At 38.9% G+C, this 25,266-nt stretch overlaps 1 protein-coding gene across 2 annotated transcripts in view; it reads left to right on the forward strand.

Moving 5' to 3' along the window:
- SPTLC2 (serine palmitoyltransferase long chain base subunit 2) overlaps window positions 1-25,266 on the forward strand; it is a 101,359-nt gene that overhangs the window by 26,728 nt on the left and 49,365 nt on the right. For both annotated transcript variants that reach the window (XM_021679802.1, XM_021679803.2), the window contains exons 3-9: window positions 9,470-9,624; window positions 11,299-11,447; window positions 13,494-13,618; window positions 18,232-18,325; window positions 21,450-21,555; window positions 22,299-22,518; window positions 25,136-25,262. In XM_021679802.1, coding sequence (XP_021535477.1) covers window positions 9,470-9,624; window positions 11,299-11,447; window positions 13,494-13,618; window positions 18,232-18,325; window positions 21,450-21,555; window positions 22,299-22,518; window positions 25,136-25,262 — 976 coding nt within the window. The remainder of the gene's footprint in view (window positions 1-9,469; window positions 9,625-11,298; window positions 11,448-13,493; window positions 13,619-18,231; window positions 18,326-21,449; window positions 21,556-22,298; window positions 22,519-25,135; window positions 25,263-25,266) is intronic.

The raw sequence follows: 25,266 nt of genomic DNA on the forward strand, positions 1-25,266 counted from the left end.
AGCTTTTAGAGGGAAGGAAGATCATTCAGCCTTATGGTAGAACATGTTTGTTTTCTGATTCTGGATTTGATGTAGTGAGAGGGATATGCAAATTTTAAGGTGTTACACTGGAAGAGGTTAGGGAAAGTGCCTGGTTGGGATCATAAAATTCAAATAGAATGTTGCCACTTCCTCATTTCACTGCGTGAGTGGTGTTTATAACCACATCCTTATTTTCTTCCTCATTCCATTATAAAAGAGAGTCCATCTTAACTGTTTATGCTGGATTTTTTTTTTTTTTAAGATTTTATTTACTTATTTGAGACAGAGAGAGAGAGAGAGAGCACATGAGAGGGGGGAGGGTCAGAGGGAGAAGCAGGCTCCCTGCCGAGCAGGGAGCCCGATGCGGGACTCGATCCAGGGACTCCAGGATCATGACCTGAGCCGAAAGCAGTCCTTTAACCAACTGAGCCACCCAGGCGCCCTATGCTGGATCTTCATATGTTGCTTTGGGTAGAACTGAGTCCCATGGTCCCACTATAAAGATAAGTTAGGGGCGCCTGGGTGGTTCAGTTGGTTAAGTGTCTGCCTTAGGCTCCTGTTTTGTTCCTGGGGTTCTGAGACCAAACCCCAACCCCACATCAGGGTCCCTGCTCAGTGGGGAGTCTGTTTCTCTTTCTCCCTCTGCCCCTCCCCCCCCATATGTGCTTTCTCTTTCTCTCAAATAAATAAATAAAATCTTAAAAAAATAATAAAGTTAGCAAAAGAAAAATTTAAAATTTTTAAAAAATAAAGATGAGTTAGCGTGAGTTTGTTCTATGTAAATTGCAAAAAATTCTTTGAATTCTTTACTACTTGATCCTCTGTTATTAGTGTTGTTTTGGATGAGAGTGTTGTTTTCCCCAATCTGTGGGTCTGTTTCTTTTTTATGTGAAGTGAAACTAGCACTCCAGAATCATATATGTGATTAGATAAAGCCAAAGGTTGAATTTAAAATGTTCTAGTATCTAGATAGGAAATACCTAGGAGTCTAAGGAGCAAATTATGACAGGTGGTTACCACACACTTACTAAACATAACATTTTGCCTCTACAGTTTGTTCATGACCACATATTCAAAAATGGGAGGATAGGATATTAGGAAGGAACATTATATATTCATCTCCTGATATGTTTAATTTTGAAGATACAAAAGAAGGAAATTGATTGAAATATATTAACAGGAATTCCTGGAAGGATTTTATTCTTGACCTCCTTTAAAAAGTGGTATACTAAGAATATTCTGATAATTGTCATTTTAGCAGTATCTTTGGAAACTATTAATGTAGTACAGTTACTTGATGTATTAAGCTGGTGGATTATCAGTTAGTTTGTCTTTTTTAGTTCTGGGGATTTACAAAGAGCTCTACTTGCCATTATTTTATGTGTGTGGAGACCCGGACGGCAGTCCTTTATTTATTTTTTTAATAGCTTCATTGAGATATAATTTATATACCATAAAGGTCACCTGTTTAAAATGTATAGTTCGGTTGTTTTTAGCATTACAGTTAACCCTTGAAAAAGGTGCCAACTCTTCCCTCACACTGCTGAAAATTCATGTGTAACCTTTGACTCCCCTAAAACTTAATTGCTTTTGACCCAAAGCCTTGCCGATAACATAAACAGTCAATTAACACACATTTTGTAAGTTGTATGCATTATACACTGTATTCTTATAATAAAGTAAGCTAGAGAAAAGAAAATGTTATTAAGATTATAAGGAGGGGCGCCTGGGTGGCTCAGTCGTTAAGCGTCTGCCTTTGGCTCAGGTCATGATCCCAGGGTCCTGGGATCGAGCCCCGCATCAGGCTCCCTGCTCCATGGGGAGCCTGCTTCTCCCTCTCCCACTCCCCCTGCTTGTGTTCCCTCTCTCGCTGTGTCTCTTTCTGTCACATAAATACATAAAATCTTTAAAAAAAAAAAAAAAGAAAAAGAATTATAAGGAGAAAATACATGTATCATACTGTACTTTATTTATTGGGAAAAATCCGTGTGTAGGTGGACCTGCACAGTTCAAACCCATGTTGTTCAAGGGTCAACTGTAGTTTCACAGGTGTGTAGCCAGCACCATAGTCTAATTTTATGACATTTTTATCATCTGAAAAAGAAACCCCGTACCCATTAGCAGTCACTCATTAGTCCCCCTCGTCCCCCTAGGCAACCACTAATCTACTTTCTGTCTCTAGATGTTTCCTATAAATGGGATCATACAGTGGGTGATCTTTTGTGTCTGCCCCCTTTCACTTGGCATAGTGTTTTTGAGCTTCATCCATGTTTTGGTAGATTTCAGTAATTCATTACTTTGTAGTGCTGAATTCCATCGTATAGAACAGTCAATTTTTTTAAATTTAATTTTATTATGTTAACAGTCATCTATTTTTACTTACTCTAGGGACTTCTCACTGGTACAAAGCTGTATCCCAAATAAACCTTCTTAAAGAGTTTTGTCCTAGGTAACCACTTTATTCTTTTGCACTGGTGACATTCATAGATTTGCAAAAGTTTCCCTGTCACCTATTGGGCTTTTCTGTTTAGAGCAACAGTGCAGCTTTTTTTTTTAGCAAGGCACCCCCCCCCCCCCCCCTTTTTTTTTTTTTTTTTTTGGTCTTTCAAATCTTTAGGCTCTCTCTGTTCAGCTTTTCTTTGCATTTAGCAATTTGGAACTGTTTTTTTACTACTAACTGAGAATGTAAAAGTTTAAAGATCTGGTGCCCTGTCTAATATCCTAAGTCATTTCAAGTTTAAATTGAGTACCGTTAGGGTGCTAAACGGTAAACTGATTTAAAGTGTTTATCAAAATGAAGAAGTAAAGTTTAAAAAAATAGAATTCCTAGATTCTTAAGACTACCCACAAACCCTCAACAGTTCTTCGATCCCAGTTGAAGAAACCCTGTTGGTTTCCTTACATTTTAAGCTGTATTTTGGTTTTATATATATTTCTCATGAAAGCATTTTGAAACTCCCATGACAGCTTTGGTAGTAAATACCTGAAAATGTAAAGAAGTGATCTACTCTACTAAACCTGGCCATCCGGTGGAGCTCATTAGAGACAGCACATGATGGCTGGCCAATACTCTGCTCCTATTTACTACACATTCCATTTTGACCATTAGGAGTCTAGTGAATCAGCTTTGCATCCGTTTGTCTTCTGCCAGATCATTCTCAGTAGCATAGACATGTTGTTTTTCCCATCTTAAAAAACAAGCTTTCTCTTGATCCTTTCTCCTCCATCTACTCCATGCCTTCTAACATTTATTTATTTATTTTATTTATTTTATTTTTTTTTAAGTAAGCTTTACGCCCAGTGTGGGGCTTGAACTCACAACCCCAAGATCAAGGGTCTTGTTCTTGTTCTACCATGTTCTACCGACTGAGCCAGCCAGGCACCCCTCTTTTTTCCTTGTACAGTAAAATTCTCTGACATAGGTGTTTCCAGTGTCTTGTTTCCCATTCTTTACTGAACTCACTCCAGTCAGGATTTTGCCCCTATCACTTCAACTAAAATGATTCTTCTCAGGATCACCCGTGACACCTGTGTTGCAGAATCTCATATTCCTTACTCAGTCTTTACCTTGTTTGGCCTGCCAGCAGCATTTGACACAATTGATCACTCTCCTTCCAGAAGCATTTTGCTTACTTGGTTGGTTTTCAGGCATTATACTGGCCTGGTTTTTCTCCTGCCTTTCTCATTCTCTCTTCCTAGATCCTTATCATCAGCCCAACTTCTAAATGTTGATATGGGTACGGCATTGGCTTCATCCTTGGTCCTTATCTCATCTGTACGGACTCTTTTGGTGATTTCATCCATTATCATGGCTTTTGGTACCTTTGTATGCTGATAACGTCCATGTTTATATCTCTAGCACTGACTTTCTCATTGAACTCTACACCTGGGTATCTAGCTGCCCATTTGACGTCTCCACACAGGCATCTCAAACTTTACATGTCCAAAACTAAGCTGACATCCCCTCCTGAACAGCTGGCTATCTTCCACATCTCTATGGATAACAGTTCTCTTCTTCTGTTGCTTAGGCTGAAAACAGCAGTGATACCCTTGACTCTTCTTTCTGTCACACGCCATGTGTAGCCCATCAGGAAATCCAGATTCAGCTACTTATCAACCTGGACATCATCTCCTCCTTAGCCTGTTGCTCATCTGCTCCAGCCACACTGGCCTTTTGGAGTTCCTTGATAAACCGGGTACATTCCCGCCCAACTGCTGTTGTATTAGCTGTTTGCCTACCAGGGAAGCTCTTCCTCCAGATGGTCAAATGGAGAGTTCCCTCGCTTCCTTTTCTTTTATTCTACTGTGACCACCCTAGCTAAGTTTTAGCATGGCTCCAGCATTTTACAGCCCCCTTCCTTATCTGATTTTTGTTTCCATTAGCATTTTTCATCGTTTAAGATACTTTATACATTTGTCTCATTTAGTATCTGTCTCTTCCACCAAAATATAAATTCCACAAGGGCAGAGATTATTGTTATCTTTTTGTTTACTACTATACACCCAGTGCCTAGAAGAGTGTTTTGCACTTACTAGACATTCAGTAAATGTTTAAGATAATAATATTGGGAGTGGTGGTAATAACAATGAAAAGTGTTGAGTCTTTTGGATTATTCATAGGGTTGTGTGTGTGCATGTGTGTGTGTATACACATGGACATACAAACAGATGACTCCATTTTAGATCTAAGAAACAGCTATCTTTAATTTTGAAATGTCATTGTGTGTCTTTAGTTTCAGTGGTTGAGAGTTTTGAAGCATCCTGATCTTTGCCAGATACATAAGTATCTTAGCACCATCAGATGAAGTAGATTTTCTTGTGATCAGATGTTCCGCTAAGTAAATTGGGATGCACATTGTTAAGTCAGGCAGCTCAACAAGCTGTGACACATAAACCTTTCAGAAAAAATTGTATGTCATGGAAATGTATGGGCATAGACTTTGGAATGAAGAGGCCTGGATAAGTTCCTGGCTCTGCCTCTGGCTCGTTCCCTAAATGGGAAAGCCATTTTGTCTTTCTGAAATTGGGAGTAATATCTTTTTTTAAGAGGGTTCAGGGATATTTAAGAGCAAATGTATGTAATGCAAGACATATCAAGTACTCAAGACATACCGTAAGTGTCATAAGTACTCAAATAGAACTCTTTCTGCTGTTGTGATTATCATCATCTTTATTATCATCATATTTGGACATCTGTGTTGGGCCAGAATTGCTCTTAACAACCACAGGCAATTGTTATAATAAAGTCAGCTTCTGAAAGTGGTAGTACTCAGCCTTTTCCACTGTGATCTTAAGGCCTGCATAGGCACTAGAATAGGTAGTACCTATTTATTTTGAATAGTATACGATGTTTTCTAAAAGACTCAACCTCAACCAATAAAAGATATTTATTGTCTAATTATTGAGATGACTCCAGACTACTTTTGGTAAGGTCTTCAATGATCCCAAATTAACAAATCCATGAATTTGAATTTTTTTCTTTGAGGCTACTGGTAGAAGTTACTTACCTGGGGATTTCACATCCAGCAATCCAGAGTGTAGCTTAACTAGATATTGTTCTCTGTTTATCATGTATATCTGCTAGTATGTGGGGTTTGTTGAAAGGTCTTCAGGAAACATGTGTAAGAGGAATGCATCAAGTTCAAACAGTGCATGAAGACTATTTGTACTTGACTCTATCATTGCCACTCACCCACCAGTTAAGTATTTTTTGTTTGGGCAAGTATCCCTTTAGAGTGCTTGTTACACTGTATTGTAACTTCATTTGTGTGCCACTCCACTCCTTTGAGAGATCGTGGGAGTGTAGAGGTTGCGTCTTACTCATTTTTATCCCCAATGCCTAGCTTAGTCCCTGGAAAGAACAGGTCAGTAAATGTTTGTTCAGTTACTGAGCAAACAGGCATTAGGTCAGCCCTGACTAAAGTCATTTCACAGTGACTAAACTGAGGGGGGAAAAGGGAGTGGGGTGGGGTTGTGGAGTGGGATGGGGGACAGGGTGGGGGGGGGGGGGGTAGGAGTAGTGGGGGTGTCAGAGTTTGCAGAAAGAACGGTCATGTTCTTTAATATATCCAGAGGCTGGCAGAAGTATTCAGTAAAAGGTATTTGAATGGATGAATGAAGAGAGAAGGCTCTAGTCCTTGAATATTTAAACTGGATGAGATATTTTTTGAAATGGACACTCACCCTTGTTGCCTAGAACTAAAACCCTGAATAGTGATCCCTTTCCATTTCCATTTTTCATTGCTAAGCTGCAGGGAGTTTGGTAGCTGCCTTTCAGCTCTTTCCACCAAACCTTCTAACTGCGGTGAGACTGGTGCCCTGGCCATGAGTCCGTCTCTTCTGTCATTCTGTCCCAACTGCCTTTGGTCTCTAACATCCCCTCACCGTGGGAACTTCCCATCTGTGCAAGTCTGTTCCCATCTCAGGGACTTGGTTGTTCTCTCAGTGTAAGGCTGAGCCGTGAGCTCCCTGATGTTGGCAGTGTCTGTTACGGAGAATGGAACCCCTCCCTCTCTCCCCTCCCAGCCACACACCACTAGGTCACTGGTTCCCCAGAGCTCTACTTCACTTTAGCCTGCAGCCTTCCTACTATACTGGGGTTTGGTAAGCCTTCTGGTAAATGGGACCAGACTGATCTCGGAAGCTGAGCAGGGTCGGGCCTGGTTAGTATTTGGATGGGGGACCAGACTTTTAAAGTGTTTTCTGCTGTTTATATAGTAAAAGCAAAAATAGTGCTCTTTGTTGCTAATAAAAATTTGTCTGTGATGGAGTATTTCTCTCAGGTGTTTGGGTTAATACCTTTAACATTAATGTGCAGTGTTTGAGTCAATACCTTTAACATTAATGTGCAGTGTTTAGAAAGGTTATAAGGAAATGAGATCAAGAAGAATTAGTACTGTTTACCCTATTTGATGTGACTTGAAAAGGATTGAAGACAACTTTTTTGTTTTGTTTTGTTTTTTTCCTTTGGGAAATAAATGCATGTGAATGAAAAGTCCCAAATTAGAATTTGGATGTCGGGCGCCTGGGTGGCTCAGATGGTTAAGCGTCTGCCTTCGGCTCAGGTCATGATCCCAGGGTCCTGGGATCGAGTCCCACATCGGGCTCCCGGCTCAGCGGGGAACCTGCTTCTCCCTCTGACCCTCTCCCCTCTCATGCTGTTTCCCTCTCACTCGCTCTCTAAAAAATAAATAAAATCTTTAAAAAAAAAAAAAAAAGAATTTGGATGTTTTCATTCACTCAGTATTCTTGTTGGAAGAGGAGACTATCAAAAGGGACATACCAGTTAAGTAATAAGTTTCCAATTGTGATAGACACATTATTTATGGATATTTTCTCTAAGGAAATGTAAATGTTAGAACCAGTCGTGAAAGAGATGGTATCAGGTACTGCACATTCCTAAGAGTACCTTTTTTTTTTTTTTTTTTAAGAATTTTTATTTATGGGGCTCCTGGGTGGCTCAATCGTTAAAGCAACTGCCTTCGGCTCAGGTCATGATCCCAAGGTCCTGGGATCGAGCCCCACATCGGGCTCCCTGCTCTGCGGGAAGCCTGCTTCTCCCTCTCCCACTCCCCTGCTTGTGTTCCCTCTCGCTGTGTCTCTGTCAAATAAATAAATAAAATCTTTCAAAAAAAAAGAATTTTTATTTATTTATTTGACAGAGAGAGAGCACAAGCAGGTGGAGTAGCAGGTAGAGGGAGAGAGAGAAGCAGGCTCCCCTCTGAGCAAGAAGCCAGATGTGGGGCTCGATTCCAGGACCCTGGGATCATGACCTGAGCCGAAGGCAGTCGCTTAACCAACTGAGCCACCCAGGCGCCCCTGCCCCTGCACATTCCCAAGAGTACTTTCTGACTCTGCTCAGCCTGATTTAAGATTTTATCTACTGTGAGGTTTATTTAGTAGTTACTTTAGAGCCCAATGTCATAGAAGTTTGTTAATTATAAAATTTTATGAAGAGTCTTCTTTAGCAATGAAAGTCTAACAAAATAAGGCTTAAACTTGAATGTTTCTGATTAGCTTATTTAACGTAAGTCCAGATCTCAAGAGCTGGAAGTTCGGCAGTTTACTAACTATAGTAAAACTATAGTATAGTTTTCTTTTTGTTTGGTTTACCCCTTATCTTCAGGAGTTTATCCAATGTGGTCTGATCATGTTCTGAGCAGTCCCATACCACATGGGACATGACATTATGCATTCATTTTAGCTCCAGATTATTTTTTATAGACTTAATTTTTAGTGTAACTTATTTCATAGAAGAAGGGAGGGCTCTAAGTCCCTGGTCATGGGAATTCATCATAAGAATTTTTTTTTTTTTTTAACTCCCATCCAAGGACAGAAACCTGAGATAAGTGTCTTTCTATATAAACTACTTTTAAGTGTTTCTTGTTTATCATTTTTCTTTGGATGTCTTTCACTTTGATCCTTGAAAATATGCAGAGATGGAATTTTAATTCCAGAATTACTTTTCTTGTTTGAAACTGAAATTATAGTGTTTTTTTTTTTTTAAAGATTTTATTTATTTATTTGAGACAGAGAGAATGAGAGACAGAGAGCACGAGAGGGAAGAGGGCAGAGGGAGAAGCAGACCCCCTGCTGAGCAGGGAGCCCGATGCGGGACTCGATCCCGGGACTCCAGGATCATGACCTGAGCCGAAGGCAGTCGCTTAACCAACTGAGCCACCCAGGCGCCCTGAAATTATAGTGTTTTTTAATGGCATTTCCCAATATATTACTTGAGAGGCAGGAGAGAAGTCCTTTTGAGGTTATTAGCAAGGAAAGTCATTTAAATGACAGAATTGTACAACGAAGTTTTATTTTTATGAGGTCTACTTATTAAGTTAAATTCTTTGGCTTTATATTCATGCAGTCAGATAGTTATTCACAACCATTTCATATAGGTAACCATCAGAGCCGAGTGACGTGTACCTGATTAAGAGTTTTTTTTTTTTTTTTTTTTAAGTAATCTCTATGCCCAATATGGGGCTTGAACTCACGATCCTGAGATCAAGAGTTGCATGCTCTTGGGGTGCCTGGGTGGCTCAGTCATTAAGCATCTGCCTTCGGCTCAGGTCATGATCCCAGGGTCCTGGGATCAAGCCCCACATCAGGCTCCCTGCTCAGCGGGAGGCCTGCTTCTCCCTCTTCCTCTCCCCTCTGCTTGTGTTCCCTCTCTCGCTGTCTCTCTGTCAAATAAATAAATAAACTTTAAAAAAAAGAAAAAAGAAAGAGTTGCATGCTCTTACTGATTGAGCCAGCCAGATGCTCCAGGAGTTGTTTTAAAGTTGTTTTAAGGTAGAGAATTGGTGCCTTTCCAAATGTTTTCCTTATCAGTTAATTCAGTATAATTGGCCTCTCATTTTCAAGCACTTTTGCAATATGGAAAGGGAAGTTGTAAAAATTTTCTGAAGTAATTCAGTTAAATTCATGGTATTTCACCATCTGTTGGCAGGACTTTGTGTCATTGTATCAGGATTTCGAAAACTTCTATACAAGGAACCTCTACATGAGGATTAGAGACAACTGGAATCGACCGATCTGCAGTGTGCCTGGAGCCAGGGTGGACATCATGGAGAGGCAGTCTCATGATTACAACTGGTCCTTCAAGTGAGTCTCAGTTGGGAAATTATTTCTTGACAGCAAGAAAAAAAGAATTTCTTCGCTTCAGAATACATTCTATTGCAAATTGAGTAATCTGTTAAAACAAGAGTAGAAGCCGAGAGTACAGTACAACATAATTACTTTCCTTGCATATTGTTCATTGTTATCCAGATCTTTTTTGTTATCCAGGTTTTTAAAATGCATTTTTCTATTACATTTGCTACTGTGTTGGATTATAATTGGAAACAAAACTCAACTTAATTAAAAAGAAAAACAAACAAAAAAACAAAGAAAAACTGTCCGGTTACGCCACTTACCAGAATCAAGTGTCTGAATTTACTTCTGGATATTTTGATTTCTCACATGATTCAAGGACATATGGAATGCTTTTAGATTGAATAGTTTAGAAAACTTTTCATATTCATAAAATTTTATTGTTTAGATAGCACAAGTATTACATGGTTGCATTGTTATCATTTAAAAAAAAAAAAGACAGATAATACAGATAAATGAAATGTTCTCCCATGACAACTAACCACTATCCCTTCTGCAAACCCACTTCTTCACAAGTCTTCACTCCCCAGAGGTGACCATTGTTACCAGTTTGTTGTATATGATTCCTCCAGATGTTTTCTGTGGGGCATGTATGTAGTGAATCTATGGGGTGACATACAGGTAGTTTTTGATTTATAAAAATGGAATCATACTATAGAAATCATTTTATGTCTTGCTTTTTTACTTGCTAACATGCTGGTAATATCCTGCTTATCTGTATCACAGCAAATTCATTATTAGTAGTGGCTACTGAGTATCCTAAAGTATAGCCGTATATAGTATATAGAGGTTGGGTCACATCATCCTTTGTTAAAAACCCCAAAATCTCAGAGTTCAAGTAGCAATGGTTTATTTCTTGTCCACACTTCGTGTCCGCCTTAGGTTGGTGGAGCCTCTGAACCATGTTGTTGTCACTTGTGGGCCCAGGCTGACTGAGCTTCCGCATGTGGAATGTCACTGGTCTGTGTGCCAGTGTAGTAAGTAAAATTGTGTAGTGACTCTTTTTTTTTTTTTTTAAGATTTGATTTTACTTATTTTAGAGAGAGAGTGCGCAGAGGGGTGGAGGGACAGAGGGAGAAGGAGAGAATCTCAGACAGACTCCCTGCAGAGCACAGAGCCCAACTCGGGGCTCTATCCCACCACCCTGAGGTCATGACCTGAGCCAAAACCAAGAGTTCGATGCTCAATCAACTGAGCCACCCAGGTACCCCATTGTGTAGTGACTCTTAAAGGATCTTTATGCATATATTTTTTCATATGTGTGTGGAGATTGCTGAGTCAAAAAGTATGTTTATCTTTTAAATGGATAAGTGCTGCCAAACTGCCCTCCAAAAAAAAAAAAGTACTGACTGATATTCTTATCTACAGTATATGAGACTGTCCTGGCCAGCACTGGATATGGTCAGTTTTTAAATCTTTATCATTATTGGTAAGTGAAAATTAGTATTTTGTTTTACCTTTCATTTTCTTAATTGGTAGTGAGTTTGAGCTGCTTTTCACCTAGGCCATATTCTCCTTATTTCCTGTATATTGTGCTTCCTTTTGTACTACCAATATGTTTATTATCACATGTAAGTATTTGATTTGCTCATGAGTTTCATGAACTTTTATGCTATTGAAACACAGGTACACAGGGAATATAATTAAAGGCGTGATAAACATGGGTTCCTACAACTATCTCGGCTTTGCACGGAACACAGGATCATGTCAAGAAGCAGCTGCCAAAGTCCTAGAGGAGTATGGAGTTGGAGTGTGTAGCACTCGGCAGGAAATCGGTAAGCGTAGGCTCTGTTTGGCCAGCTGATGTTCTTAACTGTGCTACTCAGGAGGGAATAATGCTGGTACAGAGCTAGAATAGTAAGCATCCAAATATGTACTTTGCCTTATAGCTTCTGAAGTAATGGATGATTTTAATGCTTTCAACACATTTTGAGACATACTTGCCTTTTTCATTATATTATAAAATGTGTCTAGAAAGGTTCCATAAATATTTGATTCATTTATTACTTTAATGTTGACTTTGTTCGCTTTTACAAATGATAGTGGTTAAGGGTGCCACTTACTACTACTGACCCCATGGACATATGACGGTTAATATGTTTCCATACCGGTAATTGGAGGCTAATAATAATTCCTATCTTATAGGGCTCTTTTAAGAATTAAATCAGAGGCGCCTGGGTGGCTCAGTTGGTTGGACGTCTGCCTTCGGCTCAGGTCATGATCCCGGGGTCCTGGGATCGGGCCCCGCATCGGGCTCCCTGCTCGGCGGGGAGCCTGCTTCTCCCTCACCTTCTCCTGCTCCCCCTGCTTGTGCTCTCTCGCTCTGTCAAATAAATAAATGAAATCTTTAAAAAAAAAAAAAAGAATTAGCTAATTCATGTAAGGTGCTTGTGACATGGAAAACAATGTTAACTATTTTTATTATTGTTAAGTCTATAAAATGTAAAGGTGAACAGGTTTGTATAAAGAGAATTAATTTTTTTTTTAAAGATTTTGTTTATTTATTTGAGGTAGCGCGAGTGCAGAGGGAGAAGCAGGCTGAGCAGGGAGCTCGAGATGCGGGGCTCGAACCCAGGACCCCAGGATCATGACCTGAGCCAAAGGCAGTTAACCAACTGAGCTACCCAGGAGCCCCTGAAGAGAATTAATTTTTGTTCATAGGAAGATTCCAAATTCTTCCATTTTGTTTGAGAGAACTGATTACTATAGAAATTATAAGGCAACTTCCAGGATATTTATTACAGTGAATCACCCCAAAACTTAGTGGATTAAGACAATAATTCCTCATTATTTCTCGTGGATCTAAAGACTGGCAAATGTAGCTGGGTCATTTACCTTCAGGGTCCTTAATGATGTGGTTAAGGAAGCATTGTGCAGTGACGACATACAGTAATCAAACCTTACATCTTTATGGCATTTTATACTTTATAAACTGCTTGAACCTATTCTCTCTTTGGGTCCTCAACAATATCATGAGGTAGATAGGGCAAATATTATTATTAGTATTTAGCAGATAAGAAACTGAAGCCCAGAGAGGTTAGATGACTTGCTTAAAGCTTTGAGGACATGTAGCATCCTAGTTCAGCAGTCTTTTTTCTCATCATCTTTTCTGCATTTAGCTAGTATCATTGATCAGTCTTGTTTGGTCCTTAAGGATTTGAGTATTGATATAAAATCACAATACAAAGTGAAGGAGGATGCTTTTTAATTTGTCTTTTGCTACATAACATATCATTCCAAAATTTAGTGACTTAGAAACATACATTTATTTGCTTGATGCTGCGATTTGGGGAGGGCTTGACATTTATCTTGACTCCATGTGATATGGGTGGGGCATTCTGGCCGATGACAGAGTGTCCAGGATGGCTTCACTTACATGTTTGGCACCTCAGCTGGATATTGGGATCAGGTGAGGGCTGACTGAGCCCTGCATTCCCCTTTCAGATAGTCTCTTATCCTCCAGAGCTTCTCCCTCTCCATGTGGTTTCTCTTTACAACAGCTAGTTAGACGGTTTTACGTGGTAGCTGACTCCAAAAGTATAAAAGCAGATGTTGCCAGGCCTCGTAAAGCCTGTATTGGAACTGGCATGTGTTTGCAGGAATGGGAGAAATTGTTGGCAACCTTCTTTGCAGGAATTCCATCAGACGTGGCGAATTCAACTACTGTGTCCTTTATCAGCCATTTCTCTTCATAATACTCTTCCATGGAGCTTAGTCTGAAAAGGTCGTCACATGTAGACTATGATTTCTTTTTATAAAGTAATGAGTGATTTTTAAATTTGGGATTTGGTAGCATTAACTTCATTAACTTCTCCATACAGGAAACCTGGACAAGCATGAAGAGCTAGAAAAGCTTGTGGCAAGTTTCTTGGGAGTAGAAGCTGCTATGGCATATGGCATGGGATTTGCAACAAATTCAATGAACATTCCTGCTCTTGTTGGCAAAGTAAGACTTAGTCTGTCATTTATGAAAACTCTCTTGTATATTTTGTTTTGTAAAGCATTCAGAGCAAGCCCACGGCTGTTGTAAACTTCAGACTACACATGGTCTACCCAAAGATATTTCTATCACAAATTTTCGATAAGTATATCCCAAGGAGACTTACATCAGTTGAAGCTTTCTTGCTAGAACCCATGATTCTTTCTCTCCCATTAGATGACTCTTGCCTTCTTCATTTCATATAGTTTTGAAGGGGATTCTAAGAAATAAAAACCTCATAAAAGGCTAAAATTTTGAAAGAAAGAATGTTTAGTTTGGAAGGTTATTTAACAGATGGTTTTTCCTAAGTAGAAAAATACAAAAATACATAAATACCCTAATACTTGTTCCTATCATAATGCATGGTGCTCAGAGATACATGGGCAAAATATGTGTATATATGTAAAATACAGGTAATGATACAGGTTAAAAGTAATAATATAGGTTAATAATAATGAAGATTACAAGTAGTAGTAATAATAGTAATAAAAGTGTATGTGTGGGTAAAGTTTGTAAGGGGGCAGTTAAGGAGAGAAGAGAGAAGAAACTCTGTAAATCACATTTTAGCAGGTTGGCACTCTCAGCTTGAAAGAGCCCTCAAGGTTTTTATTTTTTATTTTTTTTAGAGAGAGCGCGTGTATGCGTGTGCATACACACACACACACACACAAGTGCACAAATTGGGGGGTCGGGAGGGGCAGACAGAGAGGGAGAGAGAATCTCAGGCAGACTTTGTGCCGAGCACAGAGCCCAGCATGGGGCTCAGTCCCATGACCCTGAGTCCAGACCTGAGCTGAAATCAACAGTTGGGTGCTTAACTGACTGAGCCACCCAGGTGTCCCAAAAAGACATAACAATTTTAAACGTGTAGGTACCTAATAATAGAGCTTCGAAGTACATGAAGGAAAAGTTGAAGAAATTGAAAGGAGAAATAGACAAATACATAATTATTATTAGAGATCTCCATTCCCCTCTCTGAATAATTGATAAGAAGAACTAGACAGAAATTTAGTAAGGTTATGGAACACTTGAAAAACATCACCCAACTTGACTTAATTGACATTTATGAAACACTTCACCCAACAACAGCAAAACATTTACCAAGATAGACCATTTTCTGGGCTGTTAAAAAAGCCTCAACAAATTTTTAAAAATTTAAATTATTCAAAGTATGTTCTCTGATCATATGGAATTAAATTAGAAGTCAATAACACAAAGATACCTGGAAAATCCTCAAATATTTGAAAATGAAACAACATACTTCCAAATAACCCGTAAGTCAAAGAAGAAAGGAAAAATAGAAAATACTTTGAGCTAAATGGAAATGCAGCATATTACAGTATGTGGGATGAAGCTAAAGCAATACTCAGATGGAATATATAGCTGTTAAGGGCTTGTATTAAGAAAAAAAGAAAAGTTTTGAATCAGCCATCTACATAAGGACTTCAAAAAAGAAGAGCAGATTAAACCCAAAGATTTCAAATAGAGGAAGGATAAAATAAAGCTAAATTCAGAAGTCAATGAATTAGGAAAAATGAGTGAAACCAAGGTGGTTCTTTTTTTTTTTTTTTTTTTTTTAAGATTTTATTTATTTATTTGAGAGACAGAGGGAGAGGGAGAAGCAGGTTCCCCTCTGAGCAGGGAGCCAGACCCGAGGCCCGATCCCAGGACCCCGGGATCATGACCTGAGCCAAAGGCAAACACTTAACCAACTAAGCAAGCCCCCAGGTGTCCCGCAAAGGTGGTTCTTTGAGAAAATGAATAAAATTGATAAATCTCTAGCCAGACTGGTGATGGTGAAGACAAAAACTAGAGAAGACACAAATACCAGTAGCAGGAATGAGAAAGGATACATCACTACACATCCTACAGACATTAAAAGGATAACAGGAAATATTAAGAACAACTTTATGCTGGTAAATTCAATAACTTAGATACAATGGACAGATACCTCGAAAGACATAAATGTATAGTTCTTTGACTTCATATTGATTATAATACATTCCTGTCCTGCGTTTGAGTGGCATAAATCTTGAGATTCTTATTTGGAATTTCTCAGAACTTTTCACACTAGAGGGTTAAATGATCTCATCCTGCTCTTCCCTGTATGTTCAGAAACTAATCATGTAGAATTAGAGATCTTGTATACAGACTTGGAAGATACTACCTTAAAGATTTATCTTTCAAATCAAACTTTATAGCTGAATGTTATTAAGTATCATTTAATCCATTAAAGACAGAAACTAATCCAGTTTTAATATTTCTTTGAATCTGATACTAAATTTGTGAGGTGGTTGATTTTTCAGCTTAAAGGTGGGAAGTAGTGTATTATAGATTAAGATCATGTGTTCTGGAAGCAGAAGCTTTGTAATGAGTCACACTCACTAAGCTTGTGACCTTGAGCAAGATTTGTAACTCCTCTAAAAGGGAGCTTCCTCTTATGTAAAGTGGGGATAATAATAGTACCTGCCTCATAGATTTTTTTAATGGGGATTAAAAGTAATATTGCCTTTAAAACCCTTAACATAAGGCCTGGAACATATTAAGCACTTAGCTTTTAACTGCTGACATTTAATTTTTATTTTATTTTTGAACTAACGATATAATAGAGCCTCATAGTAGATTGATACATAGAAATGGTGAATAAGGCTGTCTAAAAAGGAGGCAAATAGCAAGTTATATTGCAGATTTTGTCAAGAAAAAAATGAGCTGTAAAGAGAAGAAAATAAAATTGTATGGAGGGGAAGGAGGGGGATCCTTTTAAGGTATAGTGGAATGCCAAGAGTGGTAAGTAAAGGGCTGAAGACTTGCAGAAGAGAAATTCAGTATCTCTTCATTTTCTTCCCCAGTTTCTCTCCTTTTCCACCCCCCCCCAATTTTAACACTTTTTTCAAAGATTAATTTAGAGTTGTAAAAGAATACAGAGTTCCTGTATACCCTTCACTCAGCTTCCTTTTATGTTAATATCGTACATAACAGTGGAATTTTTCAGACCCAAAAAATTAATCTTGATACAATACAATTCACTGAAGTACAGAACTTATTTCAATTTCACCAGGTTTTCCACCGATACCATTTTCTGTCGAGGATCTGCATGGTATCTCCTCAGTCTCCAATGTGTGACAGTTCCTGTCTTTCCTTACCTTGACTCTTCTGAAGGAAGAGTTGTTGCTTCTCCCCTATTCATTTACATTAGTATAGATTCGTGAATATTTTATTATTTGGGTCCAGCATGATTGCCCTTTATTTTGTTGCTTGGGTTGTTCCAGTTTTGGCCATTGGGAGATCTTTCAGGTGGGCTCCTGTGCCATTTGAATATGTGCTCATCCTTTTTTTTCCCCCTGAAGAGCACTTTCTTACTTTGTAGCATGACAAGAGGCTCTGAGCTTTTTTTTTTTTTTTTAAACCTGTTTTAGCTTTGGGGTCAACCAGTTCTCCATTGAGCCCTGGTTCCTTTTACTGGAGGGTGGTATTTAGAAATCAAGGTCTGTTGTGTTTACGGCCACTTGGGTGTCACTGCTTCTTGTCCCTCAGTGCTTAGAGCTAGAAAAATATATGCTTGTATCCTAACTCATGCATACACAGGTCTGTGTGTATGTGTATACTTTACATATACATTTTAAAACCCATCAGCCCATACTGGTACCTCCAGCTCTACTTCTCCTTTTTAACGTACACATTTTTAACTAGGTAGCTTTTTATCTTAATAATAAAAATTTTGCACAGTGTAAAAATTGCAGACATCTGCTGTTATGAGTTTCTTAAGTATCCCTCTAAGAATATTTTGTTATAAATCTGTGTGTGTGTGTGTTTGTGTGTGTGTGTCTTCTTTTTTTTTTCTCCCGGGAACATGCTGATACTTTCTGCACCTTACTGTAAAATCTAAGTGGATATTTTGAGGACACTGTTGGCAGAAAAACCTGTTTCTGAGTTCAGTTCTTACAGGTTGAAGGGCCTGAGCTGTGGAAGAGTAAGAACCTGGGATGAAATAAAATCCCTGAGAATTTCAGCCTTTTCTTGTTGCCTTAGGAGAAACTCATGTTAACATGTTAAAGTAGAGCTTACTGAGGGATTTTAAAGGCAAAATTGAGGCCTACACTTCATGTCAGTGGGGAGAGTATTAGTAAGTGGAATCCTCATTGAATTCAGGGTATTATTAGGAGTGAGAGGAAGAAAGTTTTACTCCCTCAGCTCCCTTGTCCACCACTTTTTCCACAAACAGTAGCACATCATACCAAAACTCATATGGAATGCCATCAAACCAGCGAAACTGAAACCCCATGAAGACTATCTGATATATCAGATTTTAGGTATAAATAATAGCCTGTTGCTACATATCTGAATATTTAAGTCAGTCATAGAACTGAAGAAATTAAAAGGCTAGAATTTTGTATCTACTTAACTAAGTTAATTTTGCAAAAACAAAAACATGTATACTTTCCTTCTTGAAATTGATAATTTTGCTGTTGTATAAGCTTTCCTTAGTAAGATACCATTATTAATGATTTTAGCATTTTGTAATTTGTGTAAGTAAACCTTTCCCCCTAGCTTCTTACCTTTCTGTGCTGGTGGTTTTGCAGGGTTGCTTGATTCTGAGTGATGAACTGAACCATGCTTCGCTGGTTCTAGGAGCCAGACTCTCGGGAGCAACCATTCGAATCTTCAAACACAACAGTGAGTTTGATGTGGAATTCACTGCAGCCTTAGTGTTTAATATTCTTTGGGTTAATGGCAGTGGTAACATTAGTTACATTAATAGTGGAAGATCTAAATGAAGCATGTAGCAACATTTAAAGTGTCCTTCTGGTCCAGTCTTTTAAAAGTTATCCTCTTCGGCCTCTATTTCATACATATTTCTACAGAGGCTGTACAAAATACAATATTCTCCTTTTATTTAGCTTTCAGCTCTTTCATCTTCCTTGTGTACGAGTCACTTGCTCAGTAGGCATTTACTAGATGCCTATGGTGTGTCTTGCCATAACACCAGGGCTACTGAGATGAATAAAGCAGGGTCTCATCTTAAGGAGCTCTGGCCGGTTAATGAAGAGACTCTAGAGAAAGCCCTAGTGGAATACCACCGATACAGAACAGGTACTGGAGTGCCGGTGTGAACAGCTGCTTCATAGAGGAAGACGGCTCTGCCAGAACTTGCTCCCCAAGTGGAGGCGTCTTGTGTATTATTAAAATAATGATTTACAAGAAGAAAGTAACTTTTACAGTTAAAATACTAGCGTGTAGGAAGGAAAGATTACCAAAGTGTACATCTAATACCATTTTTTTGCCAAAATGCGTACACGTACAGACAAAAGTCTGGAAGAATAAACACCCAAATGTTAGATCTGTACTCTGGTTGGGAGGCGTGTGGATGCTAATAACTTTCTTCCTTCTGTCTTTGTCTTGTCTAAAATGTTTTATAATGAGAATGATACATACAGTATTTTATTTTTTGTTTTTTGTTTTTTTTTTTAAAGATTGTATTTATTTGACAGAGACACAGCGAGAGAGGGAACACAAGCAGGGGGGAATGGGAGAGGGAGAAGCAGGCTTCCCGCGGAGCAGGGAACCCGATGTGGGGCTCGATCCCAGGACCCTGGGACCATGACCTGAGCCGAAGGCAGACACTTAATGACTGAGCCACCCAGGCGCCCCCATACAGTATTTTGTTTTATGAAGTACATGGCATTATTAAGCACAATTGTGTAACCTATTTCCTTAAAACACATCGTGAACTTTGTTTGACAGTCCATGTGACTCTCCTCCTCCCCTAAGGCCAGGGTGGCAGGTGGTGTCTAGAGTTGCCCTCATTCAGTCCATCCCTCAATTTGGACATCAAGGTGGTTTCTAAATTTTTCTACTAGAAAGAGTACTACCTACTCACATTTTTGCTCAGTGGTCTGATTAATGCCTTAGGATAAATTCCTAGCAGTCTTAGGATGCCTGATTAAAAGGTTATAAAATTTTTAGACTTTTCCAAATTGCCTCCAAATATGGTACAAATTTTTACTCAACAACATGACAGTGACTCTACTTACAGGCTGACATAGGACATTATGAATCACTTAAAATATTTTCTAGTTGAATAAGTCAATAACATGTTAATTTCTGTTTCTTTGATTATTAGGTTTTAAGCAACTTTTTTATACAGTTAATTGTGTTTGTATTTCTTTGTGAATTGGCCATTTTCAAGCTGTTTCTGTTTTCCACTGAGTATAAGAGCCCTTTATATTAATTACTCTTTTTTCTATGTTGCAATATTTTTTATTTCGTTTTTAACTTTTAGTGTCTTGCTGGTAGATTTATTAAACTGGTGATGTTGACACATTTATTCTTATGAGTTTTAGATTTTGCATAATGCCTCCCCCGTTTTAAGATCATAAAGTTACTCTCTTATATTTTCTTTTCGTGGTTTTGTGGTATATTTTTTATTTAAATCTTTAATTTGCATGGAATTTAGGAAGCATAATATGAGAGAGATAATTGAATTTTTTTTCCCTGAGTAGGTGATAATGGTCAAGCATTGTATAGGTACTTCCTTTCATCTAAAATTTTGAGTCAATATTTTTCTCTTCCTTTCTGTATATAAACAGAGGAAACTAAAACAATGAGTGCATTTTTATTTGTCTCCTGCTGGGTGCCACACATTGGTCTCTGCAGCAGAAATAGCAGCTTCACAATAGACATACTTCTGTGGTAGCATCTCCTTTGTGGGTTAGGTAGCAGACTGTTTTGTTCTGAATAACCGAAGGGATGAACACAGTCACAACTTTTGGCCATCTCACTTGTGGTATGTGTTTTTATTACCTTACTTCTCTTTCCTAACCAAAGTCCTTTCATAGAAAGAGCAAAATCATGTAACTTTGTAACCCCCTCCTTCAGTCCTGAGCAATAAAGAATATAAAATCACATTTCATGATGGGGTGCCTTCCACCCCTGTTAAATATACCCCAGACTTAATAGTGCATAGATTTTGGGGGAAAGGTCCTTAAGGCCATTATTTCAGGGCAGATATTTTAAGTATGAATTCTACTGTCGTGGTAACAGTGGTCTTCACAGCATTTATCTTTAACAGGAAAATTATGATCCTCATTAGTGGTAGTACCAGCCAAGTTGTTTCTGGGCCTGGTAACCATCCTTAAGGACCAAGAGAGCTGATCAAGTCAAACATGGAAGTCTCAACTGATTGCCAAGCTTTCTTACCACATAGTCTCATGCATGCCCAGACTGGTGTATTTTGAGCCCACTGCTAAGATAAAGCTATTTAACAAGCGTTTATTGAGGGTATCCTAGGTGAAAGGAAATGGGGCGTACGGTTTGAATTTTCCCCCATATTTGCTTTTTAGGAGGTGTATGTATTTGTTTATTTGCACTCTCTTGCTCAGTCTTCTTTATGCATGTATTTCTGGATGACTCACTAGGATTAAAGATACAGTTGACTCTACAAATACAAAACAACAAAACAAAACAAACAAACCCCACTAACTGAACGGCCTGGTATTTAACATGAAACATCAGTCATTTCACAGGCATGCTACCCAGTGGAACTGCCTGTGCCACAGTCATTTAGTGGAGTTCCCGTGGTTTTGAACATTCATTACGTTTTGGATGAGGTTGTCATTCAAGCTAGCAGTAGCTCACCCATTTTGCCTTATCTTTTTCGGCTCAGTTATGATTATGTTAATGTCCTGTGCCATCTGAGACACACTTCCTGAAGAAGAAATGTGTATTTGCATTTGGGAAGTAGGGTTCAGAAAGAGGAAGGTACTTTGTGTTGAAATTCTTTTTTGTGTGCTACATACAGATATGCAAAGCCTAGAGAAGCTGTTGAAAGATGCCATTGTTTATGGTCAGCCTCGGACACGAAGGCCCTGGAAGAAAATTCTAATCCTTGTGGAGGGAATATATAGGTAATCCTGTTTTCTTATTCTTATCTTTCTGATTTGGCTCCAGGAAGTTACAGAGTTTTTAAGCAGAAGGGAACAGTAATCTGGACCCCTCTGGACACCAAGGAGGCAGTGTTTATGACTTGATAAAATACCTGGAAGCAGAGTCAGCACTGGCACAGAAGTCTTTTGTCTGGCTTTTCTTTATTCTTTCCATCTTGCTAATGGTCTTCAAATTCCCTTTCTTTTTGCATCCTTTATTTTTCTACTGTTTGTAGAGGGAATGTATACATAGGGGCAAGAATTGGAATATGTTTTCTAATGTGTCAAAACAAATTCTACATCATTCCATTTTAAGAACAATTTTATTTGGGTTTATTTGCAGCCCTTGCACTTAACTCTCTTACCTCCTATCTTTTTTATTCTTTTATTCTGCTATTTTAATTTCATCTGCAGTGTAATGCAAAATCTAACCTTGCCTGTCATTGCAAGTGTTAGAAGAATCTGCTGTGACCTTTATCCATCGGGGGTGAATTAAGGTCAATTCTGTTCTGGTGCTTGTTTGAAAAGATCCAGTTTCCTTTCCCCTAGACATCTGCCTAGCCATGGCATCATTTAACTTTGCCAGTTTAAAATCACAGGCAGAGTTGTCAAACCATTTAAAAAAGCAATAAACTGGGAAAATTAATAGTAGTAGTAAGGTGACCAACTCCTAATTTTGAGAGTTAAAAAGTCTCAGTGTGTGTATTTTTTATCCATTTTGCCAGCATGGAGGGATCTATTGTTCGCCTTCCTGAAGTGATTGCCCTTAAGAAGAAATACAAGGCGTACTTATATCTAGATGAAGCTCACAGCATTGGGGCTCTGGGCCCTAGAGGTCGAGGTGTGGTAGATTACTTTGGCCTGGATCCTGAGGATGTGGACGTTATGATGGGCACATTCACAAAGAGCTTTGGTGCTTCTGGAGGATACATTGGAGGCAAGAAGGTAAATGGGCATGCAAATTGAACAATTAAGGGTAAAGGTGGTTCTGGCTACCACATTTGGTAACTCAGCGTGTGGCAGGTAAGCATCCCGAACTGGGATGTAGAGATCCTGAATTTGTTTGTGGCATAGGCTCACAGTGCCAGTGGGCTTCACACTTGAGCTGCTCAGTGAGTGACTGATGAACTAAAGGCTGGTTCTGTTCATTGTTTGTTGTTTTCTTACTTGAGCTTCTTTCTAAACCACATGCTGGTCCGACATACAGAACACCCTCTTATATGAAAGGACACACAGTGGTGCTGCCTGTTTGCCACAGTCTTCTTCTGGGTTTGAGTTGTACCCACAATTTCAAAAGTAGTGAGTTTATAATGAGAGCCAGTGGGAATAGAAGACCAGTTTCCTTGCCCTTGGCCTCAAATGCATCTTGGGTGAGCATAAAGATAGAAAGTTAAAAGATTATTTTGCCTGCTCTGGTTTACTATAAGGCATTGTATTTTTCAATTTAAAAATTGTGTAATGAATTCTGAGGCATTTGAGAATCAATGTGGTGTGGTGGAAATGGTTGAACCATGAGACAGAGGCCTAGGTTTGAATATTTCCCTAACTTTGTGAGCCCTGGGGCAAAGCATTTAACCTTCCCATTTCCTTATCAGTAAAACAGAGATAAATATGCCCAGCTTATAAGATTGTAGTAAGGGTTGAAAGAATAGTGTACGTCCATGCTACAACATGGATGAACTTGAAAGCATTGTGTTAATTTAAAGAAGTCAATCACAAAAGGTCACGTAGTATTTCTTTTATGTGATATATGCGGAACAGGTAAATCAGAGACAGAAGGTACGTTCGTAGTTGCCAAGGGCTGAGGGGATGGGGTGAGTGGAAGGTGACTTCTGATGGGTATGAGGTTTCTTTCTGAGATAATGAAATGTTCTAAAATTAGATAGTGGGGGTGCCTGGCTGGCTCAGTCGGTAGAGCGTATGACTCTTGATCCTGGAGTCGTGAGTTCAAGTCCCATGTTGGGCGTGGAGCCTACTTAATAATTAATTAATTAAATTAAAAAAATTAGTGATGAAAGTTGCACAGTTCTGTGAATATACTAAAAGCCACTGAACTGTACACTTTAGAAAAGTGAATTATATCTCAATAAAACTGTTACTGTAAAAAAAAAACTCCATAGTATTAATAAAAATACATTGTCAAGTATTTGTATGTGGCATGTAGTAGGAGCTCATAAATATCTTTAATTCCTTTTTAAAACTTGACATTGGGGGCGCCTGGGTGGCTCAGTCGGTTAAGCGACTGCCTTTGGCTCAGGTCGTGGTCCCGGAGTCCTGGGATCAAGTCCCGCATCGGGCTCCCTGCTCAGCGGGGAGCCTGTTTCTCCCTCTCCCTCTGCCTGCCTCTCTGCATACTTGTTCTCTCTATCTCTCTGTCAAATAAATAAATAAAATCTTTAAAAAAAAAAAATTGCCTTTTAGAGAAAACTCATTAGTGGTTTTAGTCAAGTTTGATAGATTTTTTTTTTTTTAATTTTATTTATTTGACAGAGAGCGACAGAACGAGAGAGGGAACACAAGCAGGGGGAGTGGGAGAGGGAGAAGCAGGCTTCCCGCCGAGCAGGGAGCCCGATGCGGGGCTCGATCCCCGGACCCTGGGATCATGACCTGAGCTGAAGGCAGACGCTTAACGACTGAGCCACCCAGGCGCCCCAAGTTTGATAGATTTTTACCTCAAATTTTTGTTAATGGGACCAGGCTCACTTTGGAAAGTTGCTTGCTTTTTGGTAAGATTTATTGCTAAACCAAAGGACTTAAAGTAATAATCTGGGACATCATAGGTCTGGTGTATCTATGCTTTTGTGGCTTTTGTACAGTTTTTAGTGTTTTTGAAGTGATATACTGTTTTACAGTCCTATTTTGTATCTCCTTGTTGGGTTCTGGTACGTAAGCTACTTTGCACATTTTATTTAAAGATTTAGTGAAGTTAAAAGGAGAGAATAGGGATATACAACTGATTGTTTTGGACTCCTTGTAACTGACATACAAAGTTTTTCTTTATTCAGTGAGATGGCTTTCCTGTTGTCATGAAAGACCCAGTGAATTTCTATTTAATTTCTGCCATATTTATATCATTTTATAAACTTCTATGTATCTGGAGGACATTTAATCCCTTTAAAATTGATGTTAGAGAACTGTCTTTCTCTTACTCAGGGCTTTGCAGGTATAGGGTAATATGCAGATGATATTTTTTGTAATAGTTATAAGTGAATTATTGTGTCTGAAAAGCAATCTAAGCACTTTAATTCAGCATTGTAGATCTGTTTATAACATTAAGTGTGATATGTTCTCCAAATTTAGAGGGCTTCTTTAAAACTAGTTTTTCTTTCTTTCATGTTGTGGCATGTTTAAAAAACAAAACAAAGCCTGAGCCTAAGGAGGTTCGCATGTGTCAGATGCAGTTGTTGCTGATAGTATCCTCTGACCTCTGCATCTCAGATTAGTGTCCCTCTTTCAGTGGTGGTGAAGGGAGGAAGAGTGTGCTTGCACCTGGAAGGAGTTCAGTGACATTGCAGAGAATTCAGGCTTTCCCTCTAACGCCTTGCTTCTGTGAACTCCCCAGGAGCTGATAGACTATCTGCGGACACATTCTCACAGTGCTGTGTACGCCACGTCACTGTCGCCACCTGTCGTGGAACAGATTGTCACCTCTATGAAGTGCATCATGGGGCAGGATGGCACGACCCTTGGTAA

Source organism: Neomonachus schauinslandi, chromosome 9 (genome assembly GCF_002201575.2).
Source record: "Neomonachus schauinslandi chromosome 9, ASM220157v2, whole genome shotgun sequence".
NCBI classification, from domain to species: Eukaryota; Metazoa; Chordata; class Mammalia; order Carnivora; family Phocidae; genus Neomonachus; species Neomonachus schauinslandi.